General features: G+C 38.3%; 2 protein-coding genes across 3 annotated transcripts; one reads left to right on the plus strand and one right to left on the minus strand.

Moving 5' to 3' along the window:
• Positions 1-354: 354 nt before the first annotated feature.
• Positions 355-8,856, minus strand: LOC134814853 (glycerol-3-phosphate acyltransferase 3-like). Of its 2 annotated transcripts, none has more exons than XM_063823152.1 (10): positions 8,707-8,856; positions 5,590-5,674; positions 5,253-5,441; positions 3,216-3,361; positions 2,952-3,048; positions 2,594-2,736; positions 2,226-2,386; positions 1,759-1,933; positions 1,393-1,543; positions 355-1,170 (listed from the first exon to the last, which is right to left on the minus strand). In XM_063823152.1, the coding sequence occupies exons 1-10, from the start codon at positions 8,805-8,807 to the stop codon at positions 1,024-1,026; spliced, it is 1,395 nt and encodes a 464-aa protein (XP_063679222.1). In that variant the 5' UTR covers positions 8,808-8,856; the 3' UTR covers positions 355-1,023. The 2 variants fall into 2 exon arrangements, with proteins under 2 accessions (XP_063679222.1, XP_063679221.1); XM_063823151.1 differs by having other exon boundaries at positions 1,759-1,945.
• On the plus strand, positions 6,013-8,462 carry LOC134814924 (E3 ubiquitin-protein ligase TRIM71-like). Its single transcript, XM_063823265.1, has 2 exons — positions 6,013-6,219; positions 6,471-8,462. The coding sequence occupies exons 1-2, from the start codon at positions 6,081-6,083 to the stop codon at positions 8,348-8,350; spliced, it is 2,019 nt and encodes a 672-aa protein (XP_063679335.1). The 5' UTR covers positions 6,013-6,080; the 3' UTR covers positions 8,351-8,462.
• Positions 8,857-21,917: the final 13,061 nt, after the last annotated feature.

Consider the following 21,917-nt stretch of genomic DNA (forward strand, 5'->3'; position numbering starts at 1 on the left):
CAATTTTACATACAATTATTATGACAAACAGAGTCCTCAATATCCCACATTGATACCGTTTTAGTTAATAATATCAGACATCACTTACTCAAGATACCTTACGTCCGAAAAATTTGGCCTCGACTTATTTGCTATTATGTCTGAAAAAAAGGAGCATATTTTGGTTTTGACAATGATCAAATTTATCATCATTATTCGATGCACAAATATTTCAGACGTAATGTTCGTGTATAAAATTTGTCAATGCGTTTAATGCATCACGTGACACATCATGTTGTATATTATATAACAGTTATCCGGATTTGTTAACAATTTAACTGAGTTGATTCAAGAAAATAACTCTAAATAAATAGCATCTCGTTCCGAAAACAGAAACCTTCGTCCGAATTAAAGGAGGTAAACACAGTAAAAATTGCCACCAACATACATTTACGGTTTTACAGGATCAAAATATCCTCCAAAATCAAAAAGAAATCGACAACCTAATAGATTACAAGACGAGAAAAGTCTTGCAATCTTTCGCAGGAAAGATACAAGAGTTACCTGAATATGACGTACTCACCGGTAAAAAATGATCGGTCGACAGTTTGATAGAATCTTGATCAGTTTCCCATAAATCACGCGGTTTTGGCGTGTTTATTGTCAAACAACTTCCGAACAATTTCATCATATTCACTTCCAACCACCAGCGATCGTCTCTGACCGCAGAGTGGTCTTTAAAAGTAAAAGCAAGTTGTCTTTCTTATTTGAAATATCTAATTTGAAATTTGCCAGTCACACGGCCAAATTCCACCTTGTTGCTTAGATCTCTGATTGCAAGTCTGAGTCTCCAATTAGATTTCACCGAAATAATCACACATGAGCGCTCACGCTACCATCTCAGACTCAAGCATAAACAATTAAAGTTTACGCAAGTATCTCTTAGACGAACGCGTGATAACTCACGCAACAATCACGTGACTGCAATCGCGCTAGCCTCACTCGAAAAAAGATTCCTAACACCCACTCTGGGGTGACGAGGTCCTATAAAACTGACGTCAGGGTACTGAGGTTGCCGTGTGAGATGTTCCGGGGGAGTGCCGAGGACTCCAGGAAGTGCTGGCGCTCTAGATCCATCAGAGTTTGTCTGATTCTCTCGCTCAGCTTCTTTCGCTTTATCATTCCGTCCCACTGATGAGTAAGTTGTCATAGATTAAACATTAATTTCAGTCGAACAAATACAATTGTAGCATGTATTGACGGAGATATTTAATTTCCTAAGCCAACAAACAGAAATTAAACTTATACTGTAGGGTGATCTAGGCCATGATGTTAACCTGTAATTTTTATTGTATCCGAGAGGGCCTTTAATAATCTTAGAACAACTGAACCATCTAGAAAAAGTAAGCTCACCTGGAGATCCACAAGACCACCCTTCCGGGCGATAAGGGACTTGACTCTGTTAGCAAAGGCAATGGCGTTCTCGTTAGGGAGGCGACGTGTAGGGGGGAGGTAGTAGACATCACACACAAGAGCCCAGCTCGTTAGCATCATAAACAGGTACCTGGCGGGGAGATTGTGATTTCAGCTGGACTTTCATTTTAGGATTAGAACAACTTAAGATTAAATTGTTTAGGAACCACCAACTTAACAGCTAAACACCGTGCGATTAGAGACGTCTTAAAAAAAGGACAACATATTAAAAGTATTACAGATAGAATTAAGTTTAACAGATAGGGAAGAGATAAAAAGAGAACAGATGTAAGATAATTAACTCACTTCACGAAACTCTGCTCGGAGCTGTTCCAGAAAGCCTCAGTAAATAGGGTATCATATTTGATAGCTACAGGGTAAATGGTGGTGTCTATCTCGAAACAACCCTTCTTGAACATCATTACACTGGTGTTGTTTATACACGTCCCCTCGGGGAATATCAAAACTGGGAGGTTTTTACCTGTAGTAGACACTGTTTATCGTTAGTTTTTAATATTGTTAGTTTTTAATATCGTTAGTTTTTAATATTGTTAGTTTTTAATATCGTTAGTTTTTAATATTATTAGTTTCTATTGCGTTATTAAAAGGGGCCGGGAATACGAATATATACAAGCTTACCCAACCAAGTGCATCACAATGAACCCTTTCTTAACAATACAAGAAAAATATATGACCACAATTTTGTAACCCTGCAATTTTATTTATGTTATAAATAAAATTGCAGTTTTATTGAGAACTTTATTGAGACTAACCAGTGGTACAATGCTGAGTGAGCCGGTTTACAACCATCTGTCTGTCTTTGCTCTCACCCCGTTCAAACCAGATGTGCTCTGTCGTTTGGTCCAGAACTTTCTGGGCAAACCCTAAGAAACCTCCGTGTCGCTGACCAATCATTGAGTAACAGTTATCGTAACTGGGGAATGATTTAGTTGATTATTTATCATTATATTTATTAGCTTATTTTTGTTTGGAACCCGATTTCTTTTGCAATCAAGACCTTTTCTTTGGACTTGACATCAATTAGTGTTAGACGATTTTAGCCTATTTTCTCATTCGATCGATCTATATTTTAAACAACATGGTCAGGTTGTTAGATAAAGGGTCAGTAAGTAAGCCCCACCTCAATACTGCAGCATCAAGAGGGGAGGTGTGGTTAGCCACGCAAATACCACCGTTCTTGGCTTTGTTCTCCGGGTTGTGGAACTTAACAACTGCACTGAAGCTGTGCGTCACTAACTTGAACACTAGGCAGATCATCCACTCCTGAAATTGGGAGCAAGTCAGGACTTGAAGAGTTTTCTTGATTCTCAATTTTAAACAGTTCAAAACGTTTTAAAAGTGTTTAGGTTAGTTTTCACATGATACTGTAGCGATTAAAGAAATGTATTGCTCGCTGCTGTCAGCTGATCGGTTAACCACTTTTTCGTTTAAAACTAAATGTCCATCAGTAACTCTATGCGGGGTTTTCCAAAACTTACGTAGCATTTGTCGTACCAAGGTAGACTCCGGGGGAGTAGTACTAGGATAAGAGTAGCAAGCAACAACCACCCTAACGCTGCCATAAACACTAGTATCCTGAGAGGGTGTTAGAGGGTGTTACACTGGTAGAATCATGGTAATGGTATTGAACACAACCTATATTACATCTAACTGAATGGTACCATGGATTTTGTAAGGGTCTAATATTTTATGCTTCTTCTTATCTTGTAGCTGTATTTACATAAAACAGTTGTTCCACAAACCTCATGGGTAGGAGCCAGCCCCATCTCCAGATAAGACTGAGGAACCAGATAACATTGAGACGGTGACTCATAAATACAGGGTGTATTGAGGTTCTGGTTAGCATGTTCCACAGTCCGTTCTCTTGGGCGTAGAACCTTGTTGTCACCTGTTATTTGATGGAAACAGTTTTAGAAGAAGATAAGACAGCTAACAAGTTTTAAACTTTGTAGATCTATAACATGTATTATTGTGGTGATGAAAGTGATGGAGTGACCTCAAATTAAATGATTTATTTCTGTTATCGTGAAACAGATGCTCGTATTATCTAATCTAATCTAGGGGGGTGTCCGTAGCAATTTTTGGCAATTTTTGGCAACCCCTTTTTTTGGAAATTTTGAAAATTCATGTGAAAGGTTGCCAAAAATTGCGAAAAATTGCCAAAAGTTGCCAAAAATAGTGATTTCCCATTAACTTTACCCCAGAATTTTAGATACCGAGGAAGACTGAGGAGGAGGAGGACTGAGAAGGAGGAGAACTGAGGAGAACCGAGGACTGAATAGGAGGAGGAGGAGGAGGACTCGGGGAGGACTGAGGAGAAAGATGAAGGAGAAGGAGAAGGAGGACTGGTGAAGAGGATTGATGAGGAGGAGGAGGACTGATGAGGAGGAGGAGGAGGAGGAATGAGGAGGATGAGGACTGAGGAGGAGGAGGACTGAGGAGTAAAAGTAGGAGGAGGACTGAGGAGGGGAGGAGGAAGAAGACTGAGGAGGATCAGGATGACCCAGGAGGAGGACCCAGGAGGAGGAGGAGGAGGACTGAGGAGGATGACTGAGGAGGAGGAGGACTGAGGAGGAGGAATGAGAAGGAGGAGGACTGAGGAGGACAGGAAGAAGAGGACTGAGGAGGATCAGGATGACCCAGGAGGAGGACTGAGGAGGATGACTGAGGAGGTGGACTGAGGAGAACTGAGGAGGAGGATGACTAAATATGAGGAGGAGGAGGGGGACTGAGGAGGACTGAGGGGGATGGCTGAGGAGGATGACTGAGAGGGAGGAGGAGGAGTAAAACTGAGGAGGACTGAGGAGAAGGAGGAGGAGAACTGAGGAGGAGGACTGAAGAGGGGGACTGAGGAAGAGGAGGGGAGGCGGAGGAGGATTGAGAAGGATGACTGATGACTGGAGAGGAGGGGAAGGAGGTGGATGAGGAGAATGAGGAGGACTAAGGAGGAGGAGAAAGAGGACTGGTGAAGGGGATTGATGAGGAGGAGGAGGAGGACTGATAAGGAGGAGGAGGAGGAGGACTGAGGAGTAGGAGTAGAAGGATGACTGAGGAGGATCAGGATGACCCAGGAGGAGGACCCAGGAGGAGGAGGAGGCGGAGGACTGAGGAGGATGACTAAGGACGAGGAGGACTGAGGAGGACTGAGGAGGATGGCTGAGGAGGTTGACTGAGGAGGAGGACTGACAGAGAGGAGGAAGACTGAGGAGGGGGAGGAGGTAAAGGACTGAAGAGGAGAAGGAGGAGGAGGACCCAGGAGGAGGACCCAGGAGGAGGACCCAGGAGGAGGACCCAGGAGGAGGACCCAGGAGGAGGACCCAGGAGGAGGACCCAGGAGGAGGACCCAGGAGGAGGACCCAGGAGGAGGACCCAGGAGGAGGACTGAGGAGGAGGAAGAGGAGGAGGAGGATGAGGAGGAGGAAGAGGAGGAGGAGGATGAGGAAGCATCTAAATGTTATTTCCATTTTTGTTATTTTTTGTCCACTCTATTTTTTGTCCGTTTTGAAAATATAGGGTACCGAACGGACAAAAAACATGAGCCCCGCCTCTTTTTATCACTTTTTATCACTTCTAAGGCACTTAAAGGTGCTTTAGAAGTGATAATTAGGAGCCAATTAGCAATTGTTTTCAACAGAATTTTGTTTTCCGAATTTAATTATTTTTGGCAACTTTTGGCAACCTTTTAATTACGGAAATTTTGTAAATTTAGGTGAAAGTTGCCAAAAATTGCTACGGACCCCCCCCCCCCAATCTAGTGCACCTAAGAGTCCTCCACGAACCTGATCGTCTCTAATAGTAGATATCCCGTTCATTAATAGAGGGGCAATGTCACAGAACGCGAAATGCGGGTTCGACTCCTCCCCATTTCTCGCATCTTCCACATAACTGGGAAGATGTCTCCTTTTCCCACGGGAGGATCGTCTCATAGTTTCTTCCTCCTCCTCCGAGGATATTTCTTCCTCCGTTAGCTGAAATGTTTGGATAAGAAGATTTGATCGAGCACACTTTGATCGAGTGGAAAGGAGATATATAATATATTATATATTCGAGAGCACAAAGCTTAAAAAGGAGTTTTCAATAGTTTTTAATACTTTAAAACTGTCGCAATGAAGTTACCTCGTTATCAAATCCAAGGAGATGCTTTCTTTCATTTATTATATCGTCACAGTAAACAAATAGTCGGTGAACATTCTTGATGTACCTGAAGTAGTTATTGTCAGTTATCATTCCGCAGTATTTACCAATATTTAGTTATTATCAGACAGGAGAATTTTACTTTCAGTTATATTATCGTTACTTCGAGATTAGATATATTGCCAATTTGATGTTCGATTTATGTCGAATAGTAACATCATGCTAAACAACCCCACAACACCAGGCTGACATTTTATCACTCAGAGAGACGAATCGTATTAAATAAGTGTGACACAATTAATCCTGTCTTTATCGTGTACAGCTATTATTTATGCTCGCTGACATCAGCTCAATTCAATTAGAATTGTGACTCCCACAATCTCAAATTACCGATCTGAACTCTACATTCCAGATTTTCTCTAATCAGACGTAGTACACTCTGTAGTGTTTGTTGTTTAGTATAAGTTGTAGAGATGGAGGTTGGAAACGCTCAAATACACGGACAGACGGACAAGCTATCGTGTAGAGAGTGTGGTACGGAATCTAGAGTAAGGTTGTTGTCTTGTCTACATAGTTACTGTAGCGAGTGTATCGCCCAACATACCCAGGACCGTAAGTTATGTTTATCTTTTACTTTTCCAGGAATCATCCTCATCTATCTTGTTCACTACGAACGAAAGAGTTCTTAACAGGTTCATAATAACGCAAAACCCCGATTTATCGCAAACACCGCGGCTGTTTCCGTAGTAAATCGTGGTTTTACTGTAATTGAACATTTGTTCTCTAAGCTAACAACCTATTTTTGCCAAGTTTCAAAATTCGTGATAAAATTACACGAAAAGTACAAAATCTCTCTATTACAGTAGAATCAGAGTTGGTATACTGCTCTACGTGCCGGAGTAACAACAAAATCACATCAAACGAGCTCTCATTCTCTGAACTAGACCAGATTGAAGGCTGTTGTCCTGACCATGACAACAGCTGGACCATGTTCTGCTTCACATGTGACAAACCACTCTGTGACACGTGCACTTCAGATCTACACCGCGCGCACGAGTATCTCACCCTCAACGAGGCTAGCGCTGTCAAAGCTACTGAACTGCGCAGTCGCTCGCATGATCTTAAGATAAGTTTGAGGAGGGTCCACGCTACCAAGGAGAAAACATTGCAAATAAAGGAGGATCTATACGCCCGAGCGGAAGAAGTGACTTATCAGATCTACACTACATTCGGACAGTACATCCGTGCGCTACAAGAGAGGGAACAAGCGCTGATCGCAGAAGTGGAGGGTATTCAGCGTGCAAAGGAGAAGGTTCTAGACTTGCAGATTCAGGAGATAGAGAAGGACTTGAGAACGGCTGAACACACCTGCAGTTTTACCAAGACGCTCATAGAGCAGGGTTCAGCTATGGACATTATCACAACACACAGCACAGTCCTGTCTCGTATAGATACACTTGAGGAGAGTAGACGACACCCTGCACCACCCGAGAGTGACAACATCAAGTTTATCCCTGAGGATGGGGACGTGTTTGTGGAGGCGACTGCACAGCTGGGGCGTGTGGAGGGGAACAGACGCACTTTCCCGCAGAAGTCAAGGTTTGCGGAGGAACCGCCGAGGTGTTTGCTGAATGGTTCAGAACAATGCTGGACTCTGGTAGCATGTGATGTGTTAGGGAGCTGTGTCGCTACGGGAGGTGACGAGGTGGTCTGCTCCGTTAAGAATGAAACAAACAGTGAGCGCTACCGATGTGAGATAAGTGATAGCGGAGACGGAACCTACGAACTGACCTTCACTCCCCTTCACCCTGGAAAACTGAGAATAACAGTCGGTGTAAACAACAGACACGTACAGGGGTCTCCATTCTCAGTGTCCTGTCAAGTAAGGAGGGACTACGCCCTGGTAGGAGAGTGTCTCCTGTTTGGAGGTGCTAAGGGGAGCAAACTTGGGGAGCTACTCCACCCCACAGCTATAGCTCTCAACAAAGCAGAGACTAAACTTTACGTGTCAGATTCAGACAATCACCGGATACAAGTGTGGTCGTACCCCGAGCTGCAGTGCCTCACTAGTTTCGGTTGTCAAGGTAACGCACTGGGTCAGTTCTCGTACCCCTACGGTCTGTGTGTGGCAGGAGATAAGGTGTATGTAGCGGACTGTAAGAATCATAGAGTTCAGATCCTCAGCACGGAGGGCAGCCCGTTAGGAGCCATTGGGGAGCACGGGTTCTACGAGGGACAGCTGTCTCACCCTTACGATGTAGTGGTGGACGAACAGGGCAAGGTTTATGTGAGCGATAGTGCTAATTTTAGGATACAGGTGTTCTCGGATGGAGGGGAGTTTATCTTTTCGTTTGGCGAGAAAGGAACTAAAGAAGGTCAGATGTTGTGCCCCTGGGGTCTCCACGTGACCGATCACATGATCATAGTATCTGATTTCAAGAATAATAACGTCCAGTTCTTTACCAAACAAGGGGAGTTTGTGAGACAAATCAGAGACTCTGAGAATGACATGTCGCTCACTAATCCGGCGGGTTTGACAGGGGACAGGGAGGGGAACGTGATAGTTTGTGACCGGAGCAGTCATTGTGTTCAGATATTTGATGGAGAGGGACGGTTTGTATCCCGGTTTGGGACGAGGGGATCTCATCTCGGGAACATGAAGTATCCTACTGGGGTTGTGCTGGATAGCTCCGGGAATATTATTGTTTGTGACGCTTTTAATCATAGGATTCAGATATTTTGACACTGGTGATTTTAGTTTTTGAACAAAATATTTTTGGTTAACAATTGTTACAAGCTGCACTGATTTCCAAAATTATTTTCATTTTATAAATATTACTACTTGACTGAACAGCAATTCAATGTCTCTCACTTTGTTTACAAAATACCGGAAAATTTGTCTCGGGATAGTGGTGATAAGTGGTATGGTGGAAAAACGGTTGAGGCCAAATCTTGTTTTAAACCAGTAACAAGGTAATTATGAAGAGATAGAGAAATTAAGATCGGTTACATAAACACAAATTTTCAATTAATCATCAATTAATTACATTATCAATCTACTAAAACTGAAATAAACGGGAATCACAGAGAAACACTCACCATCTCCGGAGAGTCAGAGTACCTCCCAGGAATGCAGGAACAAGGAATCCGAACACGAAGGTCGAGAGCCAGTACGTCAGAATGAATATGCGAGGGAACATCAGCTACAAAGTGATCAGGATTCACTTTCCTAAACTTCCATGACATTCTAGATGGAGAGGTAGAGAGGTTAGCATCTTATCTACATGTTAAGTGACAGGAAAATGATAAGGTTAATTAATTGCTTGAGTAGTGTAAGTGTGAAGTCATGACAACATTCATTTGTTGAATGTTTACCGGGCCATCTCCGGGAACTAAAAATAGCACTACCAGCAGAGGTAATTTATCAAGTTTTAGAGTTTTAGCATCTGTTCTTGATGGTATTTACTACTGGAGAAGAATGATGTCCAGGGAAAGCAAGAAGAAAACAAGCAATACATAGAACCAACTATTGTACAATTGTACATTTACTGCACTTACTATAATACACTAATAAGTGAACTGTCAAGTATACAGACATATAGACTGCATTGATCTACAATATTTTGATGAGGTACAATAATTATAAGCAGTGTACTACACAAGCTTAGAACAAAACCACAGAAATTTGTCAAGGGTTGCACGAGGGTAAAGATATTATAGTAAAAGCAGGATGCCAGACATTATACTAGTATGCCAACTATATAAGTATTTCCAACACTGTGGCAATGATGCTGCATATATGTATAATACGCTGTACGTGCAATATACGCAAGGTCATTGCTCCAAAGTTACAATACACGTAATGAGTACATGATATTAGCGACACACCTGTTAACCTGTCGCAAGTGAAACTCAAATCCGAGAAGTGCGATTTCCCTGTAGTTACCCTGGGCTGACGTGATTTTTAAAACAATAAGAAAAATTCAGAGATAACGTAACGAGTCAATCTGTTATCGGCATTTGTATAAGGGGACCAGGAGGTAGAAGTTCGATTTCCTTGACTTAGATAAGAGTTCCGCTTTAATAAAAATTGGATTAATAATTTAATAAAAAACTTTCAAGTAATTCAAATATTAAATTATAACTTTAATCTGGTCCCAACTCTAAATTATTATCCCCATCTGGTTCCGACACTATATTATCATCCCCATCGATTCTTTTCTTCCATCTCTTTAGATTCTCGAGCTCAGCTTGAATGTCATCAGGTCGGCGTTTGTCAGATATTCTCTTGATAATTTTCAGCCTATCTTCCTCTCTCCGCTCCCTTGACTCCTTCATATCTTCCGGCTGTCTTTCTAATTCTTCCCAATCCTCCCTGAATAGACATAAATTGATTTATTACTGGATGATCGATGAAAATCATGCAAAGCCAGTAGAATACTAGGCCCTGGATTTCTGTTAATACATCTGATGTTATAAGATCCTTAAGAAGGCCATAACCTGAGGTACAAAGTCGTGTAGGTAACAACACTCGAGTGGCATAAAATACTGATAACAAATGCATTTAAATAAAGTTGATCGAATAAAGTGCTCTCAAAAGTTTCAGCAAACCACACCTAATAACGAAAGTACGTGATAATGGACCACAGGAAATTTCAGAAGAATATGTTGATAATTGTTATCATGCGATATGGTAAGTCATGGCATATTAAAAATCGTACATAAATCACGCCGCTCGAAATTAGGAGAGACGCTGAGTTGGACTTTCTGTTCCATTTGTACCGCGGAACAATATTTGACAAAAGTCGATTATCTTGAGATCCTACTGATAAATTTTCTTTAAACTTTCCAGATAGTTGTATGGCTATGAGACGGATATTCTGTGCGATTTTGGGCGAATTTCTATGTGCCAAACCTGAGATATGACTTCAAACACAAGAAAATATCTCAAAATGGCGGTTTCTAGCGGAACGCAGGCACATATTTCGAGATCCTACTGATAAATTTTCTTTAAACTTTCCAGATAGTTGTATGGCTATGAAACGGATATTCTGTGCGATTTTGGGCGAATTTCTATGCGCCAAACCTGAGATATGACTTCAAACACAAGAAAATATCTCAAAATGGCGGTTTCTAGCGGAAGCAGGCACATTTTCGAGTTTTCAAAATTGGTTCCCTTTTCGTACAGACTTAATGAATCCGGGATGAAATCTAAGTGGTGCGCTCAGGCAATCTCAACTACATATATTAAGCAACGACATTAGATCGATTACTAATAATTTTTGTTCATAGAATATCATATTGTTGATATAAAATTCAGAATTATAGAAACAAATAAATCAAAGGTCAAAGGGAAAGTTCCGTTCAAGTTTTCTATTAAACTATAGCAATATAAACTAAGCAATAAATGAATATAATATTATGATTATAAACTAAAGCAATTATGGACTTATAAATATTAACGAATAACTAACGCATTTATGGGCATTAATAATATGGAACACTAATAGATATAATTAATACTAATAATTTTTCCACATTTGAAGTTCACTCACCTCATATACCACTAACACTCTTTAAGTGATTACCGAAGTGAAGTTCTAGACAAAAGAGAGGAGACCCTCAATAATCACCATCCCCTCGAACGCGAACAGGACCGCACCGGTCAAATTTAGAGGGAGGAGAGTTTTTAAGTTAATTGAAGTTCAAGTATAATAATTCAAGTTATTGACCCTCAGATGAACATATTCGCCGAACTGCCATCACGCAAGAACCATTGTAATTACCATATATCCGTTTTCCGGTTTTTTAGCTTAAAATATGTCAGAAGAGCAAATTTTTTGTCGTATCATGAATCGACAATCGTACCTTTAAATATCGAAATATTCTGTTCGTACAATAAAAATTTAGAGTACAATCGAATGAATAACGACTATTTTATCAAATTAAAATAGAAAAAAGTTATTCAAAAGACAAATGTCGCGACAAGTTAATTGATATTTTATTCGCTCCACGACAAATCAGAAAAAAGGGTTAGATAAACATCTGTTTGGATTGATGGATCAACAAGAAAAATAATTTGATTCTAGACTCATGTTGAATTCATGTAAGAATATTAGGGCAGAAAATAATACCAATTTGCATTCCTTATAAAGTAAATCGAGTAGGGTAACATAAAATTTTTTAATACAGTTCATCCTCATAAACACATAATCCAACTTTCATCAAATTCCGTACCAAATTTCATAAACACAGAACAGGAATTTAGATCATCCCTAGCAGAACGTTATTCAATTTAGCCAGAAGCCTACCCAAAGTAAAACCATCTCTTCCCGACAATGAATGAAAAATGCTCGCAGGTTCTTATTGATAACATAATTTCATAACAAGCACTAAAAGTGTCAAGCAAAGAAGCACCCCCAGGTTGGGCTATCAAGGCAGAGCACGTCCTTGTCCCATAGTGAAGCGTGAGTGGAGAGTTGCTTCCTGTGTCATCTACTCTGAGTGTGTGGATAAAGAACCCAGCGTAGACTGACCTATGGGAGTCAGAATTGAGCGTGGATTTTCCGGATAGGATCGTTCTACACCCTTGTGTTTTTAGGACGTCACAATCCCTTCCCAACACACGGATAGTGGACGATTATATTAGCATGTTCATTTAGTCTCCAACTCTCTCTTTAACCCTGTGAATCGTACCCTGTCTGCAACAAGGGAGCTGGCTTTGCTTTTTCGTAGTGTCATGTATCCAACCACACAACCATATTCATGATCCTTTGGATGCCAACCACTTATACATATCTGAACAATAAACAGTGTCAAACCAGTTCCTCAAACATACACCCCTGAAATACCTGACATATCGGTATCTAAGCTACTACCAGTAGTTTCCTCCTACTTTTGTTATTGTGTCACCGGATAAGTATCCAAACTATCAGGTTCCTCATAGTCATTACATACTTGTTGCAACAGCTTGGGAACCTTTGCAACATCTCCCCAACATTACAACCTATCTAACCCGTATTAGTAGTTGGAAGAGTTTTGTTTTATTTCTTTCTCGCCACATTTATCAGGTAAGCTGAAAAAGGTCGCTCGATGTCTTCTTTAGCCATTCTTGGTAGCAGAATCCGATGTAGATAATGATAACCCATTCCCACTCTGCAAACATGAAGTATAGGCTAAAGCGTGGATTGTAGCCGTCTCATTAGCAGTTCTTGTTCCTTTTTCAGTTCACTGCTTCCTACTTTTAGCTGCTGATGCATCCTTTTTCCGGTTCATTGTAGAGTGGATTCCATAGATTTTAAAACCTTGTGAAATCGATTGTGCTTTCAATCTTCCGAGAGCACTCTTGAGCTACTTTTAACTTTTTAAAACAAGTAAAAAAATGCAAAAGGATGCAGCAGCAGTGTGTCCGACCAGCTGATACTTTAAAAACTACAATATATTACACAGGAATCAGGATACAGGATGTAATATGCATATAATATTAAGAAGGAACACGAAAACTGAATATTAAGTACGTACAGTTTACAAAGTACATGCGAAATAATAAATGATCCGCTAGATAGGTATTAAAGTTACAAACCAACATGGTGCGACAAAATAATGCAAATGTTAAGCCGCCTGTCATAGAACAAATTGGAACAATTATCTGGAGCAAGGTGTGGGCTATACATGTGCAAAGTGCAAACCCGTAAGGTACTAATGTATCACAATAATACGCACTTCCGCCCCAAAATAACTAGCCCTAAGAATGCTGTACAGCCACGAAAATGTATGTGGAAATCGCATTAGCAAACAGAAAATGTATTATTTGTTAAAAGAAGAAATTTTTTTTTCCGGAATAATATGTTAACGATATTATATATGAACGCAGTTCCTGCACACCAGCGATAACCAATCATTGATGACAATCGGAAGAATTATACATATGACTAATTGCTTAGTAAAAATATAATTTTAACTAACAATTGGTTTACTTACCTCCGCCGTGTTTTGACATAGGTAAGGAAAATTCCATATTGTTCCAAATACCAATGCAAACCCCAATCAGTGAAAGAATATACTGAAACAGATAACCAATTATCATTATCAAATCATGATTTAATACAATAAAAGGATCATACGGATTGAAAATAAACGAGTTGTGACAGATAAAAAAGATACACTGATTAGCGATTATACACCTCTGACTTGCTCCCCCATTTCCTCCAGCTTATCGACCTGCTTTACATTCTTCTAACGAAGCATGTCGGTTCTTTAAATTGATTGAACCGAGCATTTCGTCCTGTGCTGAAAAAGTAGAGGATCGTCGACATACTTCTTCTTACAGTTACTAATCGTTAATTTAGGACCGTTAAAATGCCTTGTATGGGTTGTTCAAAAAAATGGCGAGTTTGCACACGTTGGTTCTGGAAACTAGTTTAGTACCAGTTACAGTTTATAGTTACAGTTACCAGTTTAGGTTACCAGTTAATAGGTACCAGTTCTTGCAAAAGAAGTAAAATTAAAAACAATATGGCTTGTACGAATCATTCATCAATTCTGATTATAAAGGCTGTGTCCAAGGATAAACGACACAGCTCAATTTCGATAACAAACACGAATGTACTTACACACTTAGACAATTTTCGAAATATTTCTGAGTAGTTTAGAAAAACTTAAAAAAAACAGGTGTCCGATTACGCAGAGAAAAATGCAGCCATATAGTAAAGTTATTGTCGTATTTATAGCACCGTAGTTCAGGATTAAACATAGCACTCAGCACAGTAAGAGGAGTTAAACACGTCTGTCAGTGGTTATGGTAATGGGACTATTATAGTTCACTGCAGTAGCAGTGCGACAAATCATTGACTGAATAAAATTGGATTTTAGGCTGATAAGCCTTTATTTACTTATCACGCGCCACTTATCACGCGCCACTTAACACGCGTTAAATATCACGCATTAACTTACCCGTTAGAACCGCTCATCTGCAAAAGATATCCAACCGAAGATCTCGTGCTTTGTGATTTTGTACCATATTTAAAACTTTTGGTTATGGCTCAGATCTGATTCGTTTCGATGGACGCTGTCCAGGACCAAATTTACTATATGAGGAATGCTGCTTAATTTCACTCATATCAGGGGTCTGGCCGGTGTATTCATGTAATACTATGGACTGATGTTCAGGTGATCACACGTTCGCAAACAACTTATAGTTATGGACAACTCACCAACCAACCAAAACTAAAATACTAACAGCCGGATATTGGTCATATAAATAAACGTCGAAGAATTTACTTTCTTCTATACCAACAAAATCGGAAAGATCATGACTTGGAAAATCAAGGCAGCCGCTGGCGGATTATTATAAAATATAGTTAGGGCATTATAATTCTATTATATATTAGTATCGTTATCATATAGATCAAAAACCTAGGATATGTCTAGAACAAAGAAATAGAATGCATTGATTAATTGAAGTATCGATGGAACGAATATTGATAGTTGATATCAACTTTTACATCACAATAAGTTCTATTTACGATGAGTCATGGACGACAACTTAGATTGTAAATCTCTAATTATAGCTATTTGTTAGTCAACAACGCCCAACATTCTTTAGCCAATAACGGATTTTTTATAGTTGATTATTTAACTGTAAGTATGGGCTATGATTATTGAGGCGACTGCATTCAAATCGGCGATTTATCAGATTCAAAATATTTCAAATTCGCTCACCATACACTGATACATGATTAAAAGGGAGTTAGTGTCTTCTTGGTCTCATACGTTTCTTTCTCACATAATCTCACATCTCTCAACTAGAAAGAGGTGATTTTTATAATACCATCGCACGCATATCCGAACTTGTACTATTCGGTGGTAACGAATCTTAATTTGATTATTCACTTTGCGTTAAGAATCTATTGTTTTTCATTAAAGAAATCGATAACACTGTCCATTTTAAAAATGGGATTTCGAAAGTTGTCAGGAAAAAAGAAGCATCGATATAATCTAGAACAGCGTTACATTTTACAGGGACTTGCAGATCAGAAGAGTGCTATAAAGCAATTAGATTAAAGTAATAATGAAGCACATCAGAATAAATTAAGAGGCACTATAAATGCAAAATTAAGTCTTTATTGTGAGAATTGAAATTGAGCCGAGTTAGTAGGAATTACAACTTTAGATAACAGCGACAACAGCCACAACAACAAAAAACCAAGCGATAACTGACATGCAAAGCAGTCTAGAGGTGAAAAGCAGTGCCAACATATTCGAAAGCCATAAAAAATCCAAAGAAAAAACTTAAATGATAGAAAATCGGACGTGAAATAATGATGCTAATTTAGACTTACCGAGTCACCCTAAGAGACGTGAAATATGACGCTAATATTAGACTTACCGTTGTCTCCTAAGAGACGTGAAAGCAAAATAATGGACGCTAATATTAGACTTTACCGTGTCTCCCTAAGAGGTCGTGAATAATGACGCAAATATAGACTTACCGTGTCTCCCTCAGAGGACGTGAAATAATGACGCTAATATTAGACCTTACCGTGTCTCCCTAAGAGACGTGTAATAATGACGCTAATATTAGGACTAACCGTGTCTCCCTAGAGGGGCGTGAAAAAACAAAAATAATGGACGCTAATATTACGACTTACCGAGTCTCCCAAAGAGACGTGAAAAATGACGCTAATATTGACTTACCGTGTCTCCCTAAGGACTGAAAATAATGACGCAATATTAGACTTACCTTGTCTCCCTAAGAGACGTGAAAAAAGGACGCTATATTAGTTACGTGACTCCCTAAGAGACGTGAAATAAGACGCTCAATATTAGACTTACGTGTATCCCTAAGAGGACGTGAAATAATGACGCTAATATTAGACCCTTCCCGTGTCTCCTAGAGACGTGAAATATTGACGCTAATATTCGACTTACCAGTCTCCCTAAGAGACGTGAAAAAAAAGACGCTACTATTAGACTTACGTGTCTCCTAGGGAAGGGGGGGTGGACGGAATCGTGGGGGGGGGAAAAATAAATCATACAAGGGACGGGGCTTAAAAAAAATTATTTTTAATTTTAAGGGGGGGGTGACTTTAAAAAAACCCGGGGGGTGTCTCCCTAAGAGACGTGAACTAATGAGCTAATATTAGACTTACCGTGTTTCCTAAGAGACGTGAAATAATGACGCTAATATTAGACTTACCGTGTCTCCTAAGAGGACGTGAAATAATGACGCTAATATTAGACTTAACCGTGTCTCCCTAAGAGACGGTGAAATAATGGACGCTAATATTAGACTTAACCGTGTCCTCCCTAGAGACGCGAATAATGTCGCTATAATTAGACTTACCGTGTCTCCCTAAAGAGACGTGAAATAATGAACGCTAATATTAGACTTACCCCGTGTCTCCCTAAGAGACGTGAAATAATGACGCTAATATTAGACTTACTTGTCTCCCTAAGAGACGTGAAATAATGCCGCTAATATTAGACTTACCGTGTCTCCCTAAGAGACGAGAAATAATGACGTCATAGTAGACTACCGTGTCTCTAAGAGACGTGAAATAAATGACGCGCATACTATTAGACTACCGAGACTCCCTAAGAGACGTGAAATAAAAGACGCTAATAATAGACCTTACGTGTCTCCCTACAGAGGAGACGTGGAAATAATGACGCTCATATTAGATACCGATGACATCCCAAAGAGACGTGGAAATAATGACGACCTATATTAGGACTACCGTGTCTCCCTAAAGTGACGTGAAATAATGACGCCTAAAATTAGACTTAACCGTGTCTCCCTAAAGAGACGAGAAATAATGACGCTTAATTATTAAGACTTACCGTTGTCTCCTAAGAGACGTGAAATAATACGCCTACTATCTAGACCTCCGTGTCTCCTAAGAGACGTGAAATAATGACGCTAATATAAAGACTTACAGAGTCACCCTCAAGAGAAGTGAAATAATGACGCTAATATTAGACTTACCGTGTCTCCCTAGAAAGACGGAAATAAGACGCTAATAATTAGACTCGTGTCTCCTACAGAGACGTGAAAATATGACCGTAATATTAGACCTACGTGTCTCCCTAAGAGACGTGAACTAATGACGCTAATATTAGGACTTACCGTGTCCTCCCTAAGAGACGTCGAAATAATGGCCGCTAATAATTAGACTTACCGATTCCCCTAAGAGACGTGACTAATGACGCTAATATTAGGATTTACCGTTTCCTAAAGAGACGTGAAATAATGACGCTAATATTAGACTTACGTGTCTCCCTAGGTTGTTGAAGAAATCAATCCCGGGCGTCCTAGAAGCACTAGGCTGCCAGCACCAATAACAGCAGCACTAATCATTGCATAGAAGTAAATAAAGTCGAGGTAAACACAGCAATCCAGTTTATTCTGCGTACAAAATATATAAAACAAGCATAAGCATCCCACACGAATGAATTATACTGGCTTGGTGGGTTTCCCAGGGAGAGCTTGATAATATAACTTTATATAATACTCTAGAAAAATGGCTGGTGGCTAGCTTCCCAGTGGAGAGCTGCTAATATAACTATATATAACTACTCTAGAATTACTGGCTGGAGGTTTCCCAGTGAGAGCTGATATATACTTTATATAACTACTCTAGGAAATACTGGCTGGTGGGTTCCCAGTGAGAGCAGATAATATAACTTTATATAACTACACTGAAATACTGGCTGGTGGTTACCCAGTGAGAGCTGATAATATAAACTTTATATAACTACTCTAGAAATACTGGTGGTGGTATCACAGTGAGAGGCTGAAAAGTATAACTTTTAATATAACTATTAAGAAATACTGGTGGTGGTTTCCCAGTGAGAGCAGATAATATAATTTATATAACTACTCTAGAAATTAATGGCTGAGTGGTTTCCCAGTGAGAGCTGAAAATATAACTTTATATAACACTTCTAGAAATCTGGCATGGTGGTTTCCCAGTGAGGATGATAATCTAACTGTATATAACTACTCTCGAAATATGGCTGGTGGTTTCACGGTGAGATCTGATAATATAACTTTCTTATAATACTCTAGGAAATATGGCTGGTGGTTTCACAGTGAGAAGTGATAATATAAACATATATAACTACTCTAGAAATTCTGGCTGGTGGTTTCACAGTTAGAGCTGATAATATACTTTTATATAATGCTTAGAGAAATACTGGCTGGTCGGTTTACCAGTGAGAGCTGATATATAACTTTATATAATACTCTAGAAATTACCTGGCTGGTGATTCCCAGTGAGAGCTGTAATTAAACTTCTATATAAACTACTCTAGAACTACAGGCTGGTGGTTTCCCAGTGAGAGTCGCTAATATAACTTTATATAACTACTCTCGAAATTGGCAGGTGGGTGGTTTCACAGTGAGAGCTGATAATATAACTTTATATAACTAATCTAGATATACTGCTGGTGGGTTCACAGTGAGGAGCTGATATATAACTTTATATAACTACTCTAGAAAATATGGCTGGTGGTTTCCCAGTGGAGAGCTGAATATTATAACTTTATATAACTACTCTAGAAATACTGGCTGTTGGTTTCCCAGTGAGAGCTCTGTTATACGAACCACCTACTCTTCCCATGAAACCCGCACTGGGTTATTACCGTTGTGGCTTGTACTGCGGGTATAGAAAATGGGGCTCACTTTGCAAATTTCACTGACATTAGAGATCGCCACTACGTACGGTTAGTTTTTGGCTCCTATAGTTTATTACTAATGTGTGTACAGTCATGAATGTCTCAGTCTAATATATGCCCTGGTGTTGAAGCAATAGTAGGAATAATATGAGCTAAACGGTTTTGTTTTCTTGAATTTAACATCATGGTACGTGTGGTATGAGTGGAGCCATGGCATCTTAAGACGGGGTTTAGAAGATATACTGTAATGAACCTATATAATAACCGACCAGTTTCATCATATTGTGCAGATTTGTGATGAATTTTTAAAAAGAAAAAAAAAAAATAAAAAAATTTAAAATTTCCCTTTTTTTTTTTTCCCTTGCCTTTTTTTTTAAAAATTTTAATAAAATTTTAAAAATTGCCAAATTTAAAAACCCCAAAAAAAAAAAAAATTCCCCATTGTTTTTTTTTATTTAAAGGGTTAAAAATTAAAAAAATTTTTTTTAAAAAAAAAATTTTTAAAAAAATTTTTCCAAAAAGGGCCAATTAAACAAACCAATTTTAACCCCCTTATTTTTTAATCAAAATTTTGAAATTTTTTTTTTAAAGTTTTTTTTTGTTTTCAAATTCTTTAAACCAAAAAAAAAAAACAATTTTAACCATTAAAAAAAAATAAAAATCAAACCCCAATAAGATTTAAAGGGGGGGGTAAAAAATTAAAATTTGGGAAAAAAAAAAAATTAGTAAAAAAATAAAAAAAAATCCCCCCGGAAAAAAGGAATAAAAAGGAAAAATTTCTTTTTTTTTTTTAAATGGTTTGAAAAAAACGAGGAAAAATTTTTTTTTAAAAAAAAAATAAGGGGAAAATTTTTTTTTTGGAAAAATTTTAATAAAAATGGCCCGGACCCGGGGGAATGTTTTTTTACCCCCGGGGGGTTAAAAAATTTTTTGTAAAAAATAAAAGGGGTTTTTGGAAAAAACCCCAAAAATTGGGAAAATAAAATATTTCCCCCCTTTTTAAAATCTTGAAGGGAAAAACCCCCCAAAAATTTTTTTACTACAATTGGGGGGGAAAAAAATTAAAATTTTTTTAAAATATTAAAAGAAAAAACCGTGGGGGGGGGGAAAAAAACCTTTGGGTTTTTTTCCCCCAAATAAATTTTTTAAAAAAAATTTTTAAATTTTTTAAAAAAAATTTTAAAAAAAAAAAAAAAATTTTTTTTTTAAAAAAAAAACCCCTTTAAAAGGAATCATACGTGCCACTTTCCCTTTTTACAGTCGATCTTTTGGGGCTCAAAAACCTCGTTTAAATTGAGACTTGAAGCCGTGAACTCCTGGTATTTAAAATTGGGCTTTTTAAATGATAAAAAAAATAAATTTTTAATTAAAATTTAACATTTAATTGTAATTAACCTTTCGATAAATTTTTAAAATTTACCCAATGAAGATGTACATCAAGACATTCAAAGCGAGGACCTTTTGATATGGGAAAATCAAGATTTATGGAAACTTCTATATTCAATTCAGGAAATTTTATGGGACAAAAAAACTAAGCAACTAGAAAATAATTGTTAAGTAAACGATTTTATAAGACTAGAAGCAACAGAAATTTAAATTAAAAAAAAACAATATGTGGGTAAAAAATTTTGTTTTCGCCGTTAAAAATTGGGAGAGGAGTTTTAGAAATTTAACAAAATTACCGGGGTTATGTTACAATAATAGACATAATTTGAAGGCCCATGTTTTTTTAATCCCTAAAGCTCTAAAAAATTCCGCTCCCACTCTACCGCTTTAACTCCATAATGATGATTTATTTTTAAGAAAAAAACCCGATTAGTTTTTTTTTACAGAAAGATGAAAAACTGGGCCAGACGCCTTTTTCTGCTCTATATAAAATACAGTTGGGGAAAAGTGATAAACCCCAAAAAAAAAAAAATTTTAAAATATTTCAGAATATAACTGGAAAAGTTCCCCCAGTTTCTCAAGTAAAATATCAATAGCTCCCCGTTAAAATACGTGATAGAAGTTCAACATGACCCACGAAATAACCTTTTTTCGACCAGGATTACTAGTACCCGGATAAAAAATAAAATGTTTTCACAAAAACCAAGACATAAAAAAAACAACTCTAACTACCCATAATCTTTCTTTTTTCGCGCAATATTGCTTTTAACCCAATTTAGGTCCCAAATTTGCAATTTTAAATAAAAGCAAGGCAAACCCCCGTTACCCTGACCCCATAATCAGAAAGTAACATTCCTTACTGTACGTTTTTTTAAGGGAAACAAAAGTTTCACACCCAACTTGAGGTGGGTTGGGGAGTATTTTTATGATCATGGTTGATGTTGTTGTGTAAAACTGTAAAAAACAGTGCAGACACAGTTCCCATTTTTTAATTAGAATTTTTTTGTAAGTTGTTTTTACTCGTAAAATTATGTTGTATTTTTTTGAAACCTACGTTTCAGTGTAGTGTGCCGCGAAATTTTTTCGTTTTTGTTTAAAAAAAAAAACAGAAATTTTTAAAATAAGAACAAAATTTTTTTTTTACATTTTTTTTGTAAAAAAAAAAAATTAAAAAAAATTAAGACATTTTGGGAAAATTTTTGGGGGGGGGGGGGGGAACCCAAAAATACCCAATTTTAATTTTTTTT

This window comes from Bolinopsis microptera, chromosome 5 (assembly GCF_026151205.1).
Source record: "Bolinopsis microptera isolate Bmic1 chromosome 5, MBARI_Bmic_1.0, whole genome shotgun sequence".
NCBI classification, from domain to species: Eukaryota; Metazoa; Ctenophora; class Tentaculata; order Lobata; family Bolinopsidae; genus Bolinopsis; species Bolinopsis microptera.